The sequence below is a fragment of the Dendronephthya gigantea genome, unplaced genomic scaffold (assembly GCF_004324835.1).
Source record: "Dendronephthya gigantea isolate DGI-Jeju-01 unplaced genomic scaffold, DenGig_1.0 000032F, whole genome shotgun sequence".
Classification (NCBI taxonomy): domain Eukaryota; kingdom Metazoa; phylum Cnidaria; class Anthozoa; order Malacalcyonacea; family Nephtheidae; genus Dendronephthya; species Dendronephthya gigantea.
The window spans coordinates 1,575,588-1,599,819 of record NW_021163042.1 but is presented as its reverse complement, the minus strand read 5'-3'; the positions used below and the strand labels follow the sequence as shown (position 1 = coordinate 1,599,819).

Genomic DNA, 24,232 nt, shown 5'->3' with positions numbered 1-24,232 from the left:
TTTAATCGCTTGTTTACAGAGTTTTTTCATAAATATTTCCTGGACCGATAGAAGTCATATTTTCAGTTAAAGTTTTAAAACGAACAGTAGTTCAGAGCACATAAACTAAAACACTGGATTGAAATTTAAACTAGGGTTAGCCCTAACCTATAGCTTTGAACAACTGACCCCTGGAGACAAGGCCTTTGAGCGCCACGCACCGCCATTTCTATATTTTTGATGTTACTATATATGCCAAAATATCATTGCTTGGCCTATCATATAAACAACCCTCTCGTACCATATTTATATGATTTACTATCTACATGATTTCTATCTACATGAATATATATATGTAGCTGTGTTTCAAACGCAACCATGAACCCTAGATATAATAGTCAAATAGTAAACATTAACCAGACCTGAATATCTCTACACATGGAAAAATCATCGTAATGGCGATAGGAAACAAGCTTTATGTATTAAAGAGCTACTGAAAACGACTTTTTAAATTATAAAGCAGAATAAACTAAAGGATGCTTTTATAGGCGCTTGCATGCCCGCACGGGCGAAGCGACCTATGAATTTCTGCCCATGCGGCCTTGACGCGCCGGGCATAAAAATCATGCATGTTTGTGCTTTCTTCCCCAGGCTAAAAGAAATTTAAAGCAATTCCAGATATTTGTTTGGAAAGGTGTGCAACTGTGTTGATTTGTGTGTTATGCAGCACAGCTTTAGCTGTGTAATGAAACACGCTATGGTGTATGAAAACACACCTTCTTTGAAAACACACCTTAGAACGTGTTAAAATTTGGACAAGCGGAAAACTCATCTTTTGGTGTGTTTTTTGACACACCTTTTAGTGTGTTCTACACACCTTTTGGCGTGCACAAAAACACACCTAGCTGCGTGATTACACACCTTTGGATTTGCTAATCGCACACCTTATGGTTGTTAAACACACCTTTAGGTGCATGTCAGAAAACTCATCTTTAGGTGTGTTAAAATTTGGTCAAAAAAAGTGGCAAATTTAGCACACCTTGGCAAACCGACTTATACGTTCTTCGTGGCTAATGAACAAACATACCGAAAGATTGAAATCGATCAGCGCGCGAGGAAAGCTGGACAACCGAATTTCGCTTTCTTTACTACAAATCTTTTTCACTACTTTTTGCGTAAACGGGAAGGCGTGATCATATTTTTCCTATATAAGAACAGGCCGAGAAGGATTTCCTATATATATGTATAGAAATATAATCATGCATGGTAAAGGATTTGTACATTATTTACAGCTAAATATTTTTATCAATTACATGGTTTAAATAAATTAATTTTAATAATACTCATCTTCGTCGTGAAATTCCTCCATTAGATTCCTTTGAGTCAATTCATAATCCGGTTGGCTATAGTCTTCATTACGTCTTCCCAGCATATGGAAGTCCATACTTTTTGGCCTGGGTTTCCTTTTTCCTGGCGTTGAGAGTGGTGAATGCCTATATTGTACCAGGTCTGTCCGTAACTCATTATCCTCTTCAATCACTGGCATTGCCGAATTTTGTTCATCGTCAATATCTTCAACCTCACACACGATATTCGACTCATCATCTTCAGGATTCTATTTTTCATCAAGAAACAATGCAGTTATATAGTTTTCACAGAGAAAGACGAGCGACATGAAGATTAAAACTTAAACACAGTTATCTTGTTAAATGTGGGTGTTTGAAAAATGTTTGCATGTGTCAGGCAAAGGTTGTCTATAATCCAATTAGTTTAGCAACTCTACATGTTGTAGTTCAACATGGAAAACTTTTTAACTACTTCTCCATAGGCCTCTCGGATCATATATCTGTCGCGTATGATATCGTTTTTCATCTTTACCCATTGCTGCACTATATATAAGACGTTTTAGTATTTATATACGGCTATAAGATTTACTGAATAAAACGTACTGTCGTAGTTGCAACTCCACGATGCTTCTTTTTAGACTGAAAATTCCTGTTAATTTCACTTGCAAATGCACTTTGCAAATTCGTATCTTTTGCTGTGTGGCCCTGAAACACCACGATAGTATAGTATGATGTTATTGTTTGCCATTCCTCCTGTACACGGGCTCATAAAGAAGAAAGCAATTGATTACCTGGATCCAGGGATGGTTTAGTGAATCTCTAGCAGAATACCTTTGATTTGGGTTTATGATTAACATACGACTGATTAAATCCTGTAAAAGGAAACAATCTATTATGATTATATTATCACCTGCATGGTAACACCTTTGACAGAATTTAGCTAATATTAAAACACAATATACTAAGATAAAAACCTTTGCGGACTGGGATATGTTATCCCAAAAGGGCGACAGAAATTCGTAATCCCCACTTAATATCATATCAAAGAGCTCTTCTTGATCATTGCTAAAGAAAGATCATTATTAAGGAACAATAGAATAATGCATAGTTCATCAAAATTCGTGAAAGTTAAAACAACCTTCTGAAAGGTGGAAATCCACAAAGCAGTATGTACGTGATAACTCCAGCCGCCCAAACATCTGCTTTGAGCTCATATCTATATATTCAAACAATAAACGGGTCTTTGTTAACTTCTGTAACTTCAACCTAAGCTATTATTAAAGAATTACATATTCTTGAATATGTTAACCTGGATTCACTGTTTTTAAATCGCTGCTGCGAAAAGCATTCACATTGCACTTCTGAGAAATTTTTAAATCATATAATATCCACACTTATAGTGTAATTCTACAGCGATAGTAAATAGTTTTTTTCCATTTATTGGCTAACTAGCAAATTTGAGGCATTAATTCATTCTTAGGCATGCAGACATGTAAATTACATTTGGCATCATTATGTACTCCTATAACTGCATGAGTACATGTTTTTTATAGCAGTATCATAATGCACTTCAATACATGGGGAAGGTATAAATGTGGTTACTATTTGAAAAAAGTCTATTCTGACAGAACTGCGCACCCCTTTTCAAGCCTTTTTTTACTCGTCTTTTTCACTCTTCCCTTTGGCGAAATTGCTTATCAAATCACTCCCTCTCTCTCTCAATACGTTCGTAGTTGGTAGGCATGAAGAGATAAAGAGGGAAAAGTAAATAGACAGTTAGAATACCAAGTAAATATTCCCTTACCCTGACTCATCGAGAATCTCAGGAGCAACGTATGTAGGCGTGCCACAGACAAGAAACTGTGGTTCATGTACTTCAGTTGCCAAACCAAAGTCTGCTACTTTCAGGGACAGTAATCCAGACAGATTATTTACAACCTGAAAAAGAATTACGCAATACTCTAATAAGTACACATTTAGCTCGTCTTTTCACCCCATAGCGTATCCACAAGGCAACACAAGAAACATCAAAACACAAATTACATCACATCATGCGTCGACACACAATACATGAGGCAAATCACGACACAAGTGCATGACAAGTCATAACACGAGTCATGAATGACATGACACGAACCCCAACACAAGCTATAACAAGCCACAGCACAAGTTACAACGAAAGATAACAATCACAACACAAATTGCAACACAAATCACAACACATGCAGGTTAAAACGCAATACTCTAACACCGACAAGCTATAAACATTTTCGCAAAAGGTAACATCAAAGTAACAAATCTAATTTCGCAGCTGTAATTACAGAGTGTTTAAAAAAACTTACCAATAAATTTTCGGGTTTTATATCTCGATGAATGATGCTAAGATCATGCAGATGACTTAAAGCAGACACAAGGTCTCCGATCATATGACTAGCATCACGTTCCGTGTATTTTGTAGCTCGGACGATTGCATCAAAAAGATCTCCACCCTTTAAAGGACAAGAGAAAGAAATCGTTCAGGTTGAAAACATGATATATGATGTTCCCGGTTGGAAACTGGTATTCTACTCGGTTGCAATAGTCAAATAGCCAATATTCCAACGCACATCACCCCCCCCCCTCAGATGACGTCATATCGTAAGAGGTATTAACTGTAAAACGTCTTATAGCTAATAATGAGCTCGCCAACCTCTGCCAATTTGGGGGCTCGAGCGATAAGAATTAACGTTTTACAGGACAGGAACAATACCTGGACTAATTCTAATACTAGAAAAATTTCTTTCGCAGATTCGTACTCTTCAATTAACTGAACAATGTTTGGATGCGAAATGCGACGAAGAATGGATGTCTCGTTCTCTACGAAGTATTCCTGAGAATGTATAGAACAGAAAGCTACGTTAATTTTTTTATTAATTCTATTATTAATTTTAACAAAAGATGAATAATTCATTCATTTGATTAATTAGTAGTTGGCTAACACCAGTCACAGGCTAAAGATCCTCCCCCCTGCAATGTTTTTTTAGGAAGCATCTTGTACAGGACCCGAACTTGATTGTCCAATTTACCTTGAGAGAGTTAAAAGAGTCTAATGTAATACTACAAATCCTTACTGGCATTATTTTTTCTCACACTTCTTCCATCTTTCCTCATTTCTGTGCATGAGGGTTGATTTTTTTTTCAACGGCCCGAATGTGACCAAGGACAGGGTGGGGATGCATGGATATAATGTAAAACTTTATACAACTTTACCAACGTACCTTTCCTTTTACCCTTGCCTTATTTACAATTTTCAGAGCGTATTTCTCACCAGTTCGTCTAAACAGAACATTCAAATACAAAATGTGAGGTCAGGTTTTCACTATCGTGCTTCAATCACATTAGAAATAAGCCCGAATATTTATTGAAGATTTTGCAAAAGGTTCTGCCATGCATCTTCACGAAAACTTTGATAGTGTAAATCAGTCATATTATTATTTGAAACACACGTTTCAATTATTCAACCTTGCATGTGCAAGGTTTAAATTTTCAATTTATTGTTTTAGAAGTCTTGAATTAGACATCATTAAACCCAGGAGAAAGTGGATCCAGTTTCAAAGTGCATGCCGACTATCAAGTGAGTGAATGTAATAACCACATCCAACGATGAACAGAACTGGACATATTAATTATTAAAACTTTATATCGATGGATATTGATTCATCGAGAACTTTATTCATGCAAAATGTAATAATTTCTCATAATATTGTCTTATTGATTTTTACCTGTTTCTACATTCTCTAACGACAGAAAAATTACCATCACCGATTATTTTGCCAATCTTGTAAAAACCATGAATTGATAAGCGATCATTCCGGCTATTCTGAATATTCCTATCTGAAAAATAACAAATTAAATTTATAGCAAATATTTATGAGTGCCCATTTCTGAGTGTCACATGAATTTTGGTAATGCATGTTAAAAACTTAAGACGGTATAATACAATTTGTTGGGCAGCTGAAGTGCTGAACATTGATTTAAATATATTTATATGGTCTGGCATATTCACTTTAATTTGTGTTGAACATCGTGTGTTTGCCCCCACTCCCCCTCCCTGCTGCCATCCGTTTTCTAACATTTCGAAAGCAGAGAAGTCATCTCAAATAGACGTTAATTCGATCGGCAAAAAAAATTGCAGGTGTTCACATGGGTGCAGATTATAGTGCATCACTATAATCATCATGGCTGCATGGACGGACAGGATATGCCAGGATATGAATTATAGGCGTCAATTTGTTGTACAGTTGAGATGACAAATGTACCTTGTTGACTATTTCATATACTTAAAAGCGAATTGACATGAACTGTTGGCATTGTTTATCTATACTCACGCAGGCAGTACTAAAACTTCGACTATAGAAAAAACGTAAAACGAACTAAATAGAAATATATCTTCCCTACTCATTCACTATCTGTTACAGGCACGATGTTTGAACTTCAATTGCAGGTACTTAAAACTGTTGTGCAAACTTTTGACGCGGTCTTTCGGGCGAACAAAGGCAGAAACACACGATTTTAGAGACTTAACTAATCCATCATAGAAAATGTCGTTCCCTCGTCAAAAATAAAACACCCAGGGTGAAATGCGGCATGTTTCAGACGTCGTGCTTCTCGAATGTGATTATTTAGCTTCGTATATATGCCATACTGATGCAGGTGTAGCGTGTATATATAATCAGTTGAAAACTGTGTTATAGGCTGATATAACTCATTTGACTTGCCAGAATTTCGTCGGTTGCTTTCGACTTATGCATGGGGCTCAAGCAGAATTTAGTGCTTGCATCGAAAAGAACAGGCGCTCTAGTACCTAGGGACTAGTACCATGCGTCAATTAAAACACCGTTGACACTACGCTTAATTTATTGCGTATTTCATTCCTTCCCAGCCTTTGTATTAGTATAGCCTGAGCACTAATAAAATTGGGTACGCGAACCAATTCTACATGCGATGTGCCAATAAACGGACTGTAGTACAAATGGGGCTTTAACTTCAGTCTTTATATGCGCCGTATTACACGATGCTATATATAGTCTTCTTTTGAAAGATGTAAATTAATGAAGCATTTTCGAAACGTATGCATGTGTACGAAAACATGCGCGGAGGGGAATAAGTACAAAACTTTTCGTAGTTGCCAAATTTCCATCTCTCAACATTGCCAAGGTTGCAAGAAAAATTGCATTAGCAACACGGCCGTATGTTCACGCGGGAATGCCAACTGAAAAGATGCATGCGGACTCGAGCTGCCTTATACTGTTTACTTTGAAGAATGCCTGGGGTTACTGAAAAAAATACAGCAACATATACCCTCTATAGGACTGCAAGGAAACCACACGACGTTATCACAACTGACATACAATACAAACAACACACGCCCTAATCACGAAGCAGGTGTTCCTCGCTAAATATTTACTTCTTATTTCTTATTTATTTTATATCCTATCAATAACTATCATGATATACAAAACAGCGCCGAAAGGGCCGGAAACATTAATATAATTGCACACTAATTCAAAAGTTTAATGATTGTTGACAAAACTGTAATATATTGAATTTAGTTTAACGAGAATTTTAAACGAGTATTAATGTAAAATAACATTGTTGTTCTGAAATTGTCAACGATGAAAATTACTTATGAGATTTTACATGCATTAATTTACCTTTTATGAACCAAGTCGTTTTATAAACGACTTCCTTCCCAAAAATGCAAACCAAAAAACGTGCAGGGATTAGATACAGATATTGCATACATATATACATATAGATCCAAGAACTCCACGAATTTTTAAAGAAAATAGTAAATGCATGCGTGTTGGTCTATCGCGGACGCATGCATGCACCGCTGCACGTAGGTTTTTGCAACATTCGCTTTTTCACGAATATGTACATTTATGCACTAGTTCAGGGTTCTGCATTTTAGCTGCCTCTGCCAAGGGGAAAATGGGAGGCTCGTTACATTACCTCAATATTCACGATATACTTCGTTATAGATATATACATGCAACTATATATACATATGCATATGATATCTCAATAAATATAAAAGTGATTGATGAGATAGGCCTATAGTGCGGTAAAAGTACTGAAGAAGGTTTAGTGAGGGCCCTATCGATCATTAATTTGCATAGCAGCCCGTTATATATTATTTAGCCACACTTTTTATATTATATATTGCACAGTCTTATGTATATACACATGCATCTTTCGTCAAGGATAATAACTGATTCATCAGAAATTCTGAATGCATCAGCATTAACATTTAATATCAATATAGAGTTTTCATGAGGACGCACTGAAACGCGACCGTGCAAATTGGAACTCGTATAATAAGACAATAATTTAATGAAATTTTATTGTAACCATATACACTTAAACTAATTTAAAATGTAATGACAATAAATTTAAATAAGGAAAAAATTTTCAATAAATAATCTAACACTGCATGGTGCATTTGTATATATTTATACACAGTTATTGCATGCGCATCATTATAGACTTTAAATTTAAATTTGATGATAAGCATTCACTTTTATCCTGACTAAATCTAAATCTACAAATTTAAACTTTTCAATAAATTGCACAATTATTAGGCATCTTTCTTCAGTGTTTACAATCTTAAGAATAGTTTATCGTTTAAATAAAGCTTTAAATAGTTCTAAGAATAAATAATTTTACAATACATATAGCAAGGAACTTCCGTGAGCTGTCGAAGGCTAGCGGTGCTTTTCAGGTGGGCATTCAATAGCAATCGTCCAGTCCATCAGTAAAGGCTGCACGTTTGTCTGCAAGATGATGACATTAAGATTAATAAGAATCTGTTAGATTTATCTATCACGACAGCAGTTTAAATATATGATTAACATTAATCATTTACACCATATGCTTATTCATTTGAGAAGCACGCACGTAAAACTATTCGTGTGCAAAACCAAAATATGCCATGTCGGTGTATATATTAGGAAATTAAAGTGATTATATCTAATCACTGTATCTAATCACTGCATGTGGACCAATATTTATTTAAAGTTTTTGGTTTAATTGGGAAAAATGGTCCTCACTCTGATTTAGTGCAGTGCATGGTCCAATAGTAACATTCCATTTATAAAGTTATATGTTATTGCAACGGCAGGATGTTGTAGATGGTGCATTGCATGGTGTTCCAAGAAATTAAAGCGTGGCGCGTGTGTCAGTCCCTCTAACGAATTAAACTAAAATAAATGGCGATTTCGATGAATGGGATGTAAAGGAAAGGCACACTATATATCTAGAGATATTGTAATTGATGTTTCTTCTGAACATACTCTTGTTTAGATATAGATGTGACAATAGATTTCAGAAGATATCCAAGATTTCATCACTAACGCATGATCAGAATTAAGATATATATCATCATCAGAAGATATCAAAGATTTCATCACTAGAACATGATCAGAATTAAGATATACATGCTTATAATCATCAGAAGATATCCAAGATATCGTGAACTCTCGACATGCACGGAATCACCTGCAACGTTATGAAACCTTTGTAACGACAGGATAGAGTGGTTTCATATAGTTACACCCTTCTTATATTTCCTAGTGGATTGCTGAAGGATGAACATAGAAAAATTAAGTTGTTCCCTGGTATAGAGTGGCCATATACTTTTATAAACATAGATTTTTGTGGCCACATCCTTTCTCTATTTTACATACTTCAGAGAGACATTTAATATAATAAATACAGCCGGGACGCATGCACGCAGAGCAAATAAGAACGGCGGTAATATATAAACATGAATCAAGGACCATATGGTCGACTATTGTTGATTATTGTCACAACAATTATCAATGCCAATGGAACAACCAAAACCCTGGCAGGTACCAGTCCACTCCACGCAGATCATTTTCATTAAACATGACAATAAAGTGAAAACGGCATAACATTATTTTTTTATCTTCTAAATTATACAACATCCTTGCATGGAACCGTTTCGATGTAAAATGATCATAATATACAGTTATAATATACAGTTGGAAACGTAAAGATTCGGACGAGTCCCTTGCTATATATATTTATAGTATATTGTAATTTTACTGTCGATTTTTCGTCGACTGTTAGCTCCCATCACTTACAATAAAACTTTGCGTGCCTGCATGCTCTGAATTTGCTTGGTGTTTAGTTATTAAACTTCTTGTGACGGTTAGCAATTTTGCCTTTATATAAAACATCTTATGTTAAAAAATTCGACATTTAGTACGACATTTAGGAATTACAAATTGGAAATAAAAATATTCTTTTAGCTTTGTTAAATGTTTACGAGCAAAAAATGTTTATCCTTGTGAGACATTTTTATCAAACGATATAAGACCACGTACCGATAAAAATTTTTCCGTTTTTAGCAAAATTTTAGTAAAGCAAGGCATATTTTAAATACTTAGGCTTTAGCCAAGAAAACCTTTAGTGGTTAAATCACTTTATGCAACTGAATTTATCTACACTGCTCTTTGATATACTTTCCACCGTTCCACGCAGATATTGATAACGATGAGGATTTTGCCGGTCAAGCATAGAACACGACAATTTTGACAGGCAACTTTTCGTCGGGCAATGCTTTTTAACAATGAACATCACAATCAATACTGATGTTGCACAATGCATAAACACCTACAGAGTGATATCATCAAGACTGGCTGGTTTTACAGCATCTGTTGCCATATACACAGCTTGGTTAATTTACCACCTCGATCAGTAAACGAACGAACAGAGAGTTCAGACCAATTTCATTGCGCATGCACTTACAATTGTTCCCATGCATGCATTGCGTACTTGGTTTAAAAAGTAACAAAAAGAAACGCGTGTTTACTCATAAGGATAGATATATTCCCCAACACTTACCTGTACCTAAAAGTAACCTATATGCCAATAGCGCCTTTAGGGCAAGACATCAGGGTTGGTTTAAATTAGATATTCATGTTATTATTTATTTTAAAAAAAGAAACATTTCGCTTGAAAGGAAATCATTAATCCATAATGATTAAAGAATATGCATACATTGGGAATAAGATATTCAATAGAACGCTTATATTAGTGGGCTGTGGTAATTTTGGATTATACACATGCACGATACATCACAAAAAATTTCTTCTGAAAGGTGATTGAAATTATATCATTGCATGATTGAAAATTCAAAGTGATAGGATGATTAGAATCAAAAATTAATCCAACATGGCGGCAGATCATTGATTTCGATCGTCATATAATTGTTCTTTTGTTTGAGACAAAATTATTTTTTTCCAAACGTCCTTAAAGACAGTCATTTCACGGATGCCAAATAGATTGTGGATATTCACATTTTGCCAAAATATACGCAGTTTGAAATTGTTTGTAAAAGCATGACGAATGATGTTCTTTGGAGGACATGCACATGTAAACCCCCTTTTAACCGTGGAGTGAAATTTGTTTTGTTCTTTCTACATGAAAAGGCCAAGGATCTGATGATCCTTGTTCTAGTATATTAGACATGCAGGTGAAAACCTAATGTAGTGTTTGAAGTGGGAAATAAAGGAGTGAGCACAATGTCCACTGGGTAAACCCTTACTAATGGCACTTTGAGAAAAAGTGGCAAAACAACTATATTGTGTGTGCCATCCAAAGGATTAATGTCCCTTATAACGACAAATATATAACATGGGCCAAAAAATTAAAAGGATGGCATTATTTTATCTTGAATTGTCAATTCACAATGGTGTTCAAAGCCTTTAACTGTCACACACAATATAGTTGGCTAGAACCACTATATTTATGTATTTATAATATCTTAGATAAATTACCATATTTATAATGAGAATAAAATTCTCTTTAAATTCTTTCCATTATTTCATTAAATTTGTACATACATAATTTAAAAGCGCATAGCATGGTGTTCATTATATACAGTATATATGTTGTTTTAAAATATTTATCCGCTGTTAAAATAAGAGTTTGTGTTTAAATTTAACTCCGTCAGTTTAAACCTATATATAGTGAAGGTTTATATTGGAAAAAATTGTTTTATTTATTTTCAAATTTTATTAAAGAGTTTGTTTTTAACATCATTAGTCCAATTAAGACACTTTAGTTTAGAATTAAGGTAGTGGAGTATTTAACGAGAATGGCTATGTGTATATAGGACCGTTGAAATCATTTATTTTTTGCCATATGAATTCTGTCAACTTAAAATGTTTTGTTAAAATGAAATGCCACTTCATGCACCCAATTGTGGGATTTTTCCTGTGGGAAACGGAAAACAGTTTGGTTCGTGCAAAATTCATATCAAAATATACAATTATGTAGAAACACCTTTGGTAAAAATTCCGAACACTAATCTGACAGCATTCAACTGGTTATACAGCATATGCTTTCTTCTTTGCGTTTTGCAGACTTTCGGGTTTTTACTGCGGACGGGTTCAATTTTTCCGTATGTTTTCGTTTACGTGCGCCGCTGCCACTAAGATCGAGACTGTTTGGTTTTGATAGTTTTGGACTGTGTACAAACGTGTCGTTCGAGGATATGCTACTAGGACTACTCGGCTCCGACATCGCCCGTTGGGGTAACGTCCTCATATCTGCGAACACATCGTCGCTAGAATATGGCGGTGTTCGACCGTCGCTTGTCTTTCCGTCTAGATTTTGATCCGATTCGGACACGGAGTGAACGCGTTTCTCGAGGTTTTCCAAAGCATCTTGAAGGTCATCGGTGAGTTGCTTTAGTTCTCGGTTCTCTTGTTCAAGTTGCAATGTTGTGAATCTTTGCTGGAGATCATTCGCTTCGATCTGACTTAATTCCGATTCCGGAAGACTCAAAGTTCGCTTCAATTTTCCAGGCTTGGATTTCTGAATGGGATCTTGTGGTCCGTCTGTCTCGGAGGGGTTCCCAGAAATGTCATCATCATTGTACGTTTCCCTGGCAACGAAAGGTGACGAAGGCGGGCTGCTAAGAGGGGAACTACCTTTGCTGTCAAATGGTGTTGTCGGTCTGCTGCTATAAGGCGTGGTCGCACGGCTACTAACACCCGTGCTGGGGTCCCCTGTTTCGGATTTCATGTCCCATGATTCGTAGTCACTTAGCCAGACAGTCGAATAAAACTTATCGCTATTAACAGGCTTCAGAGTTTTTTTTCTTGGCACTTTTTTTGCGACCGATTTTGAATTTTTCGTTTTCTTTTTTCTCTTCGCTAGAAAAGAAGGGTAATATACCTTTCTTAAAGTACTAAGATTTATCGTATTCTGGCAAAATTCAGCTGTTATTTATGTTATTTATAGCCTTTATTTAGACTTTTAACGTCATTTAAAATTTTTAATTGCGTGTTGTGTTTACGATATTTAGTTATTCATTCATTGCTTAACATTTACGTATTTAAGCGACGGATGTTAAAAAATTTTTAGAATATGAAGTCTTTATAACAGTCTGGCAAAATACCAGTTTTATTCCAGACACCATTATGTGTGTGACAGGTGTAAAAACTTTGAACACCAAGACCGGCCGTAGAAGACTAACTTACCTTAATTCACCTGCCTATTTTTACCTCTTGGGTACAGTTACATGTCGTACATCATGCAGTACATATTTTCGCGCTACGTGAGTTAAGATTTTTGACATTTGGCGTCTATTTATTTCGACAGCAGAAATAATACTGAAATGTAGTTGGCAAACATCCCATCACAAAAAATATTGGAATACATATGTAAGCTAGAACCGTGAATACTCAATAGAATCATAAACTATTAGCTCTTTACGACTTTGTGACACAATCTATGTACGAAGTGTATACAATGAATAACTTCAATCGAAAAATAACATTAAAGCTGTAGTTTTTCGTTTTGGGCATTTCGCGAATAAACACTATATAAAATTCAGAATATTATAAACGCTTTCTCTATATACAAGAAGTACGCAACTTACCAGAGTCAGAATTTTCACGTTGGAATACAGCGGCTGGGTACCTGGAATGATTCATTCTTTATTATTCTTTGGCTGAAATCAATTGCCGTTGCTCGCTAGGCTTAGTGAATAAATTTTTCTTTTTGTATCAGAAAATAGCCTGACTAGCTGCTATATATGTTTCACATATAATATAATGATGCAATGACTATGAGAAAAGATGTACAAGTAGCTACTGAAATGCACCATATTTGGGCATGCTTTACCACAGTATCTAGTATGGCATTCCAAGTAAGCCCACGAATATAATATAATATATTACACCCTTATAGTATAATATATCACCACCCCATGTTTTTTGCTTCGGTTATCCCAATTCCCTATTCCTAACAGTTCCCTGGCCTTTAATAACACGTACGCGCAAAAAATTAAAGAATCTGTTGGTGGAAATATATCACGTGAGGTTTTCTATCCATGTAGGTTTTTAATTTTTCAACACTTACAGCTCCTCTCCGCTTGTATACGGCCCTCCATTGATAGACTATTTAGAATATAGAAAAAACCCTAATTAATGCATTTATGAAATTTACTCAAACATGTGTTTATAGCTTGTGGAAGGAAGGGGGTGGGGTATGAAGGAAGCGGGACAAGACAAACCAATATACACTACATCATGCATATGGGGGGACTGTCTCGATCTTGACCATCTTAATTAATAGCACTAATTTTTAAAAATCCAAATATTGAATGTTAACTGTGGCTTAATTGGTAACACAATCTGGCTTCAATTACATGCATATGCATGTATACTGTTTTTGCAAGACTGTGTATAGTCCTACCTTTTTCGATCCGTTTAACTTTGATCTTGGAGCTAAAAAAACAGCATGGTGGTCAATGACCGCTGATATGGATGCTGATATTGTATTGTGGGGATGTTTGTCAGTAAATTGACGCAATTCTGAGGCTAAAACTTATAATGTATAGACAAAGATAGGAGCCTTTCTAAGCCACAAATCACAAAATAAATTTTACTCACTGCTGCTCATTTGACCATTTGTCTAAAATCAGGAAAAAATTAGCATTTACCAGAGTTATACACAATATACCTATAGATGACGCTGAATTATTCACAAAGGTTGATGGCCTCAGCTAAAAGTACATTAAGCCAGTCCGTATAATCCAAAACACATCACAGGCAAGTTAAAAAGGGTCGCGTGTGCTGTCGTTTTATAATAAATATTGTCATTGCTTTTGCAGCATTCATTTACCAATTGCTTTATCAACACTCACCCTGGTAGATGGACTGACACTTCTGCCACGATTGCCTCCACCACTGCCTATTTAATGATTAGAGAACGTGGTTAATTTTAAACTTTAGCAATAATTGTGTCTGTTGTCCTTATATAAAGATAGTGTCAACGCCTTATGCTTTTAGGAAAAATATTATTCTCAATTTACACGAAACATGACAAGATGATTCATCTCAATTCACACTAATCATGACAAGACGTTTCATCTCAATTTACATTAATCATGACAAGATGTTTCGTCTCAATTTACCCGAAACATGAGATGTTTCGTCCTAATTTACCCGAAACATGACAAGATGTTTCGTCCTAACTTATCCGAAACATGACAAGATGTTTCGTCTCAATTTACACGAAAAATGACAAGATGTTTTGTCCCAATTTACTTTTGAAAAACCAGGAAACTTTGTTGTAAACGTTGTTATAAGCACGATTGTAGAGATTAGAATGAATGCTATTTAACAACCTTAATTCTCCCCTCTAAACAGTTTCTTAACCAGCTTGTTAGAAGAATCGTTCGATAATTTCGTTGTGTGTTTGGATAGTTTAAAGCACCGCGTAGCGACCACCTACGCTAAAATAATCATCATCAATCAATCCATTACTTACTGTTTGATTCCAATGTGTTTCGTCGTGGCCTTGGTGTTCGAAGTGAAGATGTGCGTTTCACTCCAGAAGGTCTCTTGAGATCACGATAAGGAGTTATTCGGTAACCTGTCAAGGAAGTTTAAGTTGTTTTCAGATGCAGATAATTATCCGGCTAGTTTTACACGATGATAACGATCTTGATCTAACAATGTGAAAGTTGACTGTCTAAACACCCCACGACAAGAGAAATTTAGAAATGTCGACCCAGAATTGTCACATACGTTAATCCAATCAACAAAGCACAAACCACACACACATTCGATTATAAGGAAAATAATTCAATAAAATTTCTCTACATCAATTTTTAAAATTTCTAACATCTATAGCCTATAGGTCTAGAACAGAGGACTACACCCTCCCACCCACGTTAAAGTTGTTCGTTGAGTTCTTTTCGTTAGATACCCTCAATATGCAAGAACCACCCAATTCTAATTTTTGCGATCTCCTGTAATTGTTCATCTGCAGATTTACAGGCAAATATAGCGGATAAAAAAATTCGGTAGAAACAGAACAAATACAGTAAATCACAAGCTGCAGAATTCCGATTCTATATCGGAAAGGTTTTTGCATTTTGACCACAATATATAGTTTCAACCATAAACTAATATAGATGGAAAGCTACTTTCAATCAGAAAGCCAAGTTTTCCAGTTCATTTACTACATCCTAGCTTCTTGTGGTGTCAACATACAACTAAGTACGAGTCAATATTTCCAAATAAAGTAATACATTTACACCTAAATATCTTAAAACCCATCTTCCGGGATTTATACAGTAATTCTTATCTTACGATGACAAACATGTATCAATTTGTTCAATCTAAAGGAATTCGTCCTGAATTTAATAAACAGTGCGGGATTGCGAGAATATTTTTGGCAATCGTTCTTCAAATACTACACGAGTTTCCTTTTAAGGCCGTATTTCAATATGCAGCTTAAATTTAAGTTCTTCTCGTTAACTAACTATCTCCATTGGCCACAACAAGTGTCTGTTGCTGAAATTCCTCTGCCCCGTTAACCACACTGGCTTGTTCTGACGTAATTCCATGTTTTTCTTCCGGTTTGTTTTGTTCATTGCCATTCAAGTCTGCCTTTGGTTTCTTTTTCCGTCCTCGAATTGGCTTCGGTTTTGACCAATCGCGTTCCATCGATTTCTCTTCGTTTACGTTCGCCGGACTTTTTGTATTATTGTTAGTAGCAGGCGATTGTTCCTCTTCGGTCACTGGACTTTCAACAGTCCCATTCACACTTGTGATCAATTTTACCACTTTCCTCTCCTCGAAAACTTCACTTTTCCTACTATGTTCATCATTTAAACCGTTCACCATGTCATTTTCTACAGGTCCTTGAGCCTCGCTTATCGCATGTACAACTTTCTTTACTACCTTAGCTTCCCCAGATACCACAACAGAAGTATCTGCTGAAGACTTATCATCGACCCCACTACTGACGCTTGTCTCTCCAGTTTCTGTGACTTTCTCTCCACCAACAGCTTCGTTTTCACCGGACATTATTGGCTTAACAGACGCGGTAGGTTTTCCTGATTTCACATCCTCGTGTATCAACACGTAATACGCATGTTGCGGATCATCTGCTTGGAATACCTCCCCCTTCATCAACGCCAGCTGCGCTTTCCTTCGCCGTCCACCGCCTCGAATTCCTTTCGGTTTCGGAGCACTGTCCGTCTCCTCTCCTTTCGTCTCAGGCGAGAACGATAGCGATTTCTTTACCGAAGTTGAAGATTTTGGTGAAGACATTTTAGGATACGATGCTCGAACGCTTGGTTTCTTGCTGCTGGATTTCGGTCCAGAACTCGGTGCATCTTTGTAGCTAGGACTAATTCTTGGCGACTTCGACCGGTTTGGTTGCAAACTTCGTTTCGAAGAACTAGAACTTGGCCTTGATTCAGGCTTTCTGGCTTTTTGCCCTTGGTTAGAGAGTCTTGGCGGGGCAGACTTCGGGCGTGGTCTTTGGCGTGACTGTGGCGATGGAGTGTTGACGGCGGTAAGAGCCTTAAGGGCGCAAGCTAAGCACCTCGCCCTTGGGAGATCTTTCCACGAATACTCGTGTTCAGTTCGTAACGATGGTGTGTAGGGCGAACGAGACGGTCTAATCGAAGTATTCCAGGACTGCTTTGGACCTGCGTATGCAACAGGAAAAAAATTGAATTGGTATATGCAAGACATATGCAATCTTCAAGATCAAGACCGACATATAGACAGGTGAGTTTTTTTAATCGTTTTTCTTAAATGTATAATGCAAAGTTCCTAGTGAAAAAAATTGGAATGAACTTGAAAAATTGGAAGAAACCAATCGAAAAAAAGTCAAATGAAAAAAGATATGGATAATATCGAGTGGGTTCTAAGCCTAGATATTTTCATCGATATTGGCTCCCCCTTTCCCTCGCTCCACCGCCACAGTCAAGATCCGCGAATGAAAACTAGTACATTAACAGAATAGTAGAATCTTAAATTCACCAGAGGTTAGATTAGAGTTACACAGGAATGAACCTTTGTTATTTTATTTATTTATTGCAACATTATTTATAGCAAGGTAAGTATTGGATTTACATAAATCTAAAAATTTAAGTTAGAGTACTGTATACATATGAACGTTTTACTTTATTAAAATTACCTTCTGTTATTTTAACACTGGTTTAAAATCGATTTAGTATTATAGATAATTGTTCTACGATTATTGTGATAGTAAATTAATATTTAAGTGATGATTATTCTATTTTTTAAGGTGCACGGTATTTGATCACTTCACCTGGTTTTCCAAAGCTCGTTACTTTATACTCTTCTTTTACCGACAATCGATTCCAGCATTTAAATTGCTTATCAAGTCTAATAGCGTTCAAATATCACCTCTACAGTAGACGATGATAGCTGGCTGCCTGTGCGGCGAAGTTGTATGAAGACTACTAAAGCATAGTTGACAGGCCATTCTCAAAGTACAAACAGTACATCTGCATAAAATTTGAACAGCTGAATAGACTAAGATGACGGCTATAAAGTGGTGGTCACATGCATGTTAGCAACCGAAGTTCGGAATGCCAACCTCTGATGTGAACCTGAAATTGTTAAAGGGGCATTGCTTTTAGATTGCAATGTACTTTTAACTATATGCATCTGTATCTTATTAAGAACCCAAATCAGAGGACACACCCATTCTGAACCCGAATCAGAGGACACACCCATATAAGCAAGTAACTTACTTTGTACATCCACGTCAAATCCTTCATCGGGAAACCTTTCATTTGACGAAAAGGCGATGAAGATCATATCCTCGTCAAAGAGATCACGCAATTCTTTTATCTAAAACACAGCGTAAGAAAATTCTTATAGATCTCTTATTACTCACGTGTTTCTCATATACAATGGCGCCAATAAATCCTATTTTAAATTTAAATGAATTATTATACCGCTTAAACCTGTCTCGTAAATCACACAAGTTACTGTATTTCTATTATTTTCGAAAAGTTTCTTCCTATGTTATCGAGTTTTTAATCTTTTTTAAAGATGAAGTCATCACAAAATGGCATAAAAAAGCCACGCTTTACAGCCTTGCAGAGGAATTTGGCGCCAAGGAACAAATAATAATTTGTAGCCCCTTTTCCCATCTTGGGACTGGGCAAATTGAACTTGCCTCCCACCCTCTTACAAGCCGTGAAAGTTATAATAACCTGATATTATCTGACAAGGAATCTGAGTGTTTTTGCCATACTCTCCCCACCACCCTAGTGCTTTTTTGGACACTATATTGGGGTCCCAATATGATCATTACTGTAAAAACTGAAAAACTAGGTACTGCCAATAACTTTTAGTGTGATGTATTAGAATTCTAAAAGACACTTGTATGTTGCATTCCACGAAAATTAGAGTGACAGTATATTGCTTGCGATGCTTGGTTACATCGTACAAAACGAACAACCTTGTTCACAGACGTCGGTAATACGGTATCGTATTTGCAGACCGTAGTAAATATACAATATCGTTTATACATTAGTCATTACATATACACGAGTTTTCTTCCACATGCCCAATAATGCAAGGACGCTAAATGCTTAGTTCTTTAATAAGTGGTACGCCACAAACGGAAATCCTAGGAAAGCCACATGTTTGAGCAAGGTGTTGATGAAACAAACACGCGTTGATAAATAAAGCAACACTGATAATTACGTCGTGAATTGATTGTGACTTTCCTTGGATATGATCTGACCATACAGTAATTTCAGTGTGTTAGAAAACTCGAATCAGATCGTTAGATCTTTACATTTAGATCGGAGTCGGATTTAAATTTTTCGGATTGAATTTGAATTTCATTCATTCATTAACCTGAATTGTGTGGTTATAACGGGTTATAATAGAATCATCCCCTCATCGTTGAAGTAAATATATGTAGCAAAGAACTGTATTTTCATATATATATAGCCAGGTTTCCTTACACAAAACCTTCACTATTGAGAAAGGGGTCAATACTAATGACACATAGTATAGGTTATTTTCAAAACTCTTTGTTCCCTTCTTTTGTCAATCTTAATCCTCTATAAAAACAGCCTGAGCCACATATAAAAGGCTGGGACACCTTGGGAAGAAAATGCTGTTGACAACAGTTAATTCAACAAAGTGCTGCATAAGCCACCAAATATGCATAAATTCCAGACATAATTCATTAAAACTTTATGATAAGCCCAAGTAACATTTGGACAAGAAGGGAATGAAATGGGTTGAATAAATAAAAATATATTATTAATTAAGGATGCAAGATGGAGACGAAGCTTAATGATGGGATATGATCATTAAACAATACAAGCAGATGGGAGGACAACTTTGTTGCTTTAATTAATCAAATGTTTTTCAAATGATAAAACCAACCACAAAGATAGGTCAATGGCCATGTTTGGGAGCAACAGCATGCTCTGCTCATAATTATTGTATTATTCCAAAACAACACACTTAGAAATATTAGAAATTGTTGTTAGCAAAAGGAAATAATTTAGCAATAATGCTAAATAGATTTAATACAATATATAATTGCATTTACGAAACTGCGAATGTAATACAATAATAAAACCTTAGCTTGTTTTTTAATTATTTAGGGTTTTAAATCTTGTTTGTTACTGGTGGAACCGAACAAGAAGTAAAGTACTGAGACTATGATTCATTTTATTAATGAATTAAATCCATTTAAATCCAACTCTTCAAATTGCTTTTCTCGTAAGAATATTAAGGTATTCTATTATTTAGCCAATAAAATTGTTTTGATTTGGCCTGAAACACAATATTCATTATGATTCATAACAGGAGTTAAAATTTCTAAACATCCAAGAAGGCAAGAAATTTTGCTTTGAACAGTGCTTCAAAGGGGACAAAAGGTTAACAAAAGGAAAGTTTCAACCCTGTTAGCTATCATTCTGGCTAATAAACAGCATATTCTGGTCACCATTTAGTAAACTACGTCTAATATATAGAAACACCTGCATTGCTAAGTCACTTTCATATGTTGATTTCCTATCGACAACCCTGGCAGAATTTTTTTACTTGAGACATGCTTTACCATTTATGGAATTTTCACAGGATTTTCCACATATTTAGTTGAACCATTTCTGACCATAGCAACATGCACGTTTGTATTCTAAAATACTATTGTAAAGTTTTATGGTTAATTAAGCCCACACGATCACTCAAAAATATAGGCCTTTTATTAATAGCTTCTACGACTTGAAAATTATTCATGCGAAACCTACGTGCGGATGATGAGATGGCAAATTCTAAAAGAATAATCCTGTATTCTCCTTCGGAAGTTTTGTCGCGCAACCTTAACATTAATATATTGTGTAGAAAAAAACAAAGAGCAACCAAACAATTAAACCTTGCACCGGAAATTGGGAAAAGGTTGGAAGAATGAAAAAGAAAAACATAAAACACGCACATCAAACAGACCAAATCTCAAAAGTAAATCGTATCTAGTCCATAAAATTCATCTATTCAAGTATATGTTTGTAAATATCCGGTAGGCGCTTTTTTAATACTGAATAAATAAGGATTTTAAAGAATATAAAGCTGAATTCACCGCGGGGTAGTTCTGTCTTCAGATTATTACAAATGATTTCAGAACAACGTATAAGAACCGACAGGAATATAATATATATACTTGTACTTATACTTTAAGAAGTTTAAATACCTACTCGCTGTAATATATAGCTACCATAAAAGGCTGCACAAATTTGAAAAAAACAATTATTCAAGGTCTCTCTTAGTCATTCTAATATAAGCCAAACAAAAAAACTATAGACAAAATGACAACAGTTATACTATTGTATTTGTACCGCTCTACCCAAATTTCAATGACAATTTAGGATGTTGCAATTTAAGATAAAAGTGTAAGTTTCGAAGGTAGCAATTTATAGCAAAAATGTAGCAATAAATCAGCCCATTTTGAAGGGCGCAAACTTTTTCCTCGTTAACAGTTGTAATGAGCAAAATTGAAATGATGTTGTCTCAGTAGGCACAAAGCCAGACGGTAGATACATAAAAGCGTCGGTTTCATTAAATACTAACTTATGGTAGTTATACAATGAATGATTAATTATTCAGCAGATAGCGAGACCACAAAGCAATCGAGCCACCCTTTATACGGGTCTGTTTTCTCGTCTATTCTAGTGAATTGAAAATGTGTAAAGCCTTACCTCACGCCCGTCCAAACAACACAGCCGGTCCACTTTGCCCAGGGTTCCTTTTGATGACAAATGATCGAGCACTTGGTTTAAATCAAGCGCTGTTTTCTTATTCAAAAGCATTGTAACTTTCTTTTGGGGCGGTTTACCGTTCTTAACAACCGTCACAAGTTTTGGTTTTATGAACTCGCGCTTGCTATCCATTCTAGGTGAAGATTTGTCCCAATTAGTTAGCTCTCGTCGATCTTTTTTCCCACCAGTGCTCCAATTTTTCGGTTGTGTTTGCCCATAGCCTCCTTCGATCTCTTTAAAACTGTTCGACGACGAGCACACATAGGATGAATTCGTACTCAATTGCGAGACATCTGTTATCTGGCGGCCGGTTTCTGCGTCGAATACGAAACGAACCGCTCCGGTTTTCAGATCTAGCTTGTTCGAAAGTTCGACAAGCAATGCAAAGAATTCCTTGTAACGTTCACTCGAGACAGCGAGCTTCAATCCACCAAAGTATTTGTCGCCATTTCTATAGAAGCGTACTTGTTTGGCGCTCAAGCTTTGGTTTCTTTTCAGAAGGGTTGTCCGCGCTGGCGACTGACCTATTGAACTTCTAGAACTCGATCTCGACAAAGGAGACGGTGTGCGCGATCTTTCACGACTTTCAGCTTCGCCATTCATGTTGTATCAACGAATGAATTACTCGCAAGAATTTAGCCTACAGAAGAAAACATTAAAACAAATCAATATTTCAAAACGTTTAAAATATATCACCCGTCATTCAAAGGAACATCAAAGAACAAATCCCTCGGCGATAAAAGCATGTGTATGGAAAATATCGAACTAACATCAATCAACACAAATAATAGTCTGAAATAAAACATTACCCAGAGTCGGCGAACCGTACTGCCTTGTGCTGGATTTTGAGTCGCTTCACGTCACTTGAAAGGGACTATAATGTCGCCTGATTGTCAACATCGCAAAGTAATATTTTATTCTGACCAAAGAACACCTGCCAGTCAACGAAATTCACCGAACAAATACAAAGAAATTCAACGTGGATGGCTTTAGCAGATATTTGTCAACCGTGTTAAATAACATCCGTCAACGGGTGATCGCCATTTCCTCGATCGACTCATAACTATGATCGACTGTAGAGATCTATATAGGAAATGGGATTTAGGAGCCATAGGAGGGGGGCGAAACCGTACACAGAAGATGCACCTCAGGGGTTAGGAAAATTTATCTTTTGCTATATCTTCCTCTGTCCTTATTTATTGCAGTACCAGGAAAAAAATAATAAACGATGGGAACCTATCCGGCATGGTTTTTATCAGTATGCCCAACGACCCGTCGTGGTCGTGCCGTCACTGCCGTGGCGCTGTCATCCCCTGCTGGTGAGTGGATCAGGATGTGCCACTCCCGAATGGTATCAGAGAAAAACCTGCTTTCCGTTTGACGTTGAACAAATCGATGTGACTTATATTTGGGGATTTTTCGCAATTGTTCATGTCACTGAAGTATTATGTTCCCCGTAATATTCCAACTTTGCCGTGAATGTTTTCTACGCACAAGTTTTGACTGTAAAGCCTGGTTCTTATATGTCACCGACAGTTGACGACGTATTGTTTGTGGCTGGTGATGAAGAAAATTTACTCAAAATAACAAAGGAATTCATTTATTGATGATCACCGACAATAGCCATCGCCGACCGTCGGTGACATATGAGAACCATGCTTGTTAGCGAAATCCCGGAAAACATACGTACACAGGCGCCTCGTACCCAGGCGCTTTAAATAGTAAAATATATGTTGCATTCAGTTATTGTGTAGAGGTCAGCAGAAAAAAAGGCGAGGGCGCGGGGGTGCTTGGGGTGGTTTTGTTTTGTCAAAACCACTCCAAGCACCCCCGCGCGCTCGCCTTGTTTCAACTGACCTCTATACAATAAGGTTATATATTTTACTATTAAAGCGCCTTGGTACGACTGTTTAATTAAAGAACACAACTGATTTAATTTTTTGTTAAAATTGGGTAATTAATCTTTCGATAAGGATTGTACATGTGGTTTGAAAGATTTGAATACCGGATGTCCCAAAAAGAGTACTCCGGTTTGACTGATAACTTTTTAACTAATGTAGCCATTACACTGAAATAAATCTAATTAGATAGAGGGAAGATTAACTTATATTTTCGAATGTATTATTTGGAATGTAATATTCTATGAATTTTCTTTAAAAATACAACTATAACAACTGTCACTTCTCTAACTAATTAAAGTTGTTTCATTTCGAAAACTTTACTCGATAAGATCATTTTTTTGGGGACACCCTGTATATGGAAGGTGTTC

At 36.2% G+C, this 24,232-nt stretch overlaps 1 protein-coding gene across 2 annotated transcripts; it reads right to left on the bottom strand.

The window, feature by feature from the left end:
* Positions 1-280: 280 nt before the first annotated feature.
* Positions 281-22,984, bottom strand: LOC114524990 (serine/threonine-protein kinase DCLK2-like). Of its 2 annotated transcripts, XM_028546250.1 has the most exons (19): positions 22,773-22,982; positions 21,904-22,603; positions 18,430-18,529; positions 15,177-15,281; positions 14,551-14,597; positions 14,297-14,318; positions 14,100-14,131; positions 13,764-13,801; positions 13,282-13,322; positions 5,087-5,198; positions 4,583-4,640; positions 4,075-4,194; positions 3,668-3,814; positions 3,130-3,263; positions 2,464-2,541; positions 2,300-2,390; positions 2,117-2,197; positions 1,929-2,030; positions 281-1,594 (listed from the first exon to the last, which is right to left on the bottom strand). In XM_028546250.1, the coding sequence occupies exons 2-19, from the start codon at positions 22,564-22,566 to the stop codon at positions 1,313-1,315; spliced, it is 2,253 nt and encodes a 750-aa protein (XP_028402051.1). In that variant the 5' UTR covers positions 22,567-22,603; positions 22,773-22,982; the 3' UTR covers positions 281-1,312. The 2 variants fall into 2 exon arrangements, with proteins under 2 accessions (XP_028402051.1, XP_028402052.1); XM_028546251.1 differs by lacking the exons at positions 281-1,594; positions 1,929-2,030; positions 2,117-2,197; ... (11 more) ...; positions 14,551-14,597; positions 15,177-15,281 and adding an exon at positions 15,512-17,352 and having other exon boundaries at positions 22,773-22,984.
* Positions 22,985-24,232: the final 1,248 nt, after the last annotated feature.

Bases quoted from the DNA above. Each gene is read 5' to 3' on its own strand.
- LOC114524990 (XM_028546250.1), bottom strand. From the start codon at position 22,566: ATGAATGGCGAAGCTGAAAGTCGTGAAAGATCGCGCACACCGTCTCCT. The intron at 14,598-15,176 runs GTAAGTAATGGA...ATCATTAAATAG, and splicing joins AAACACATTGGAATCAAACA to GCAGTGGTGGAGGCAATCGT. The intron at 5,199-13,281 runs GTAAGTTGCGTA...GTTATTTTTCAG, and splicing joins ACGTGAAAATTCTGACTCTG to ATAGGAATATTCAGAATAGC.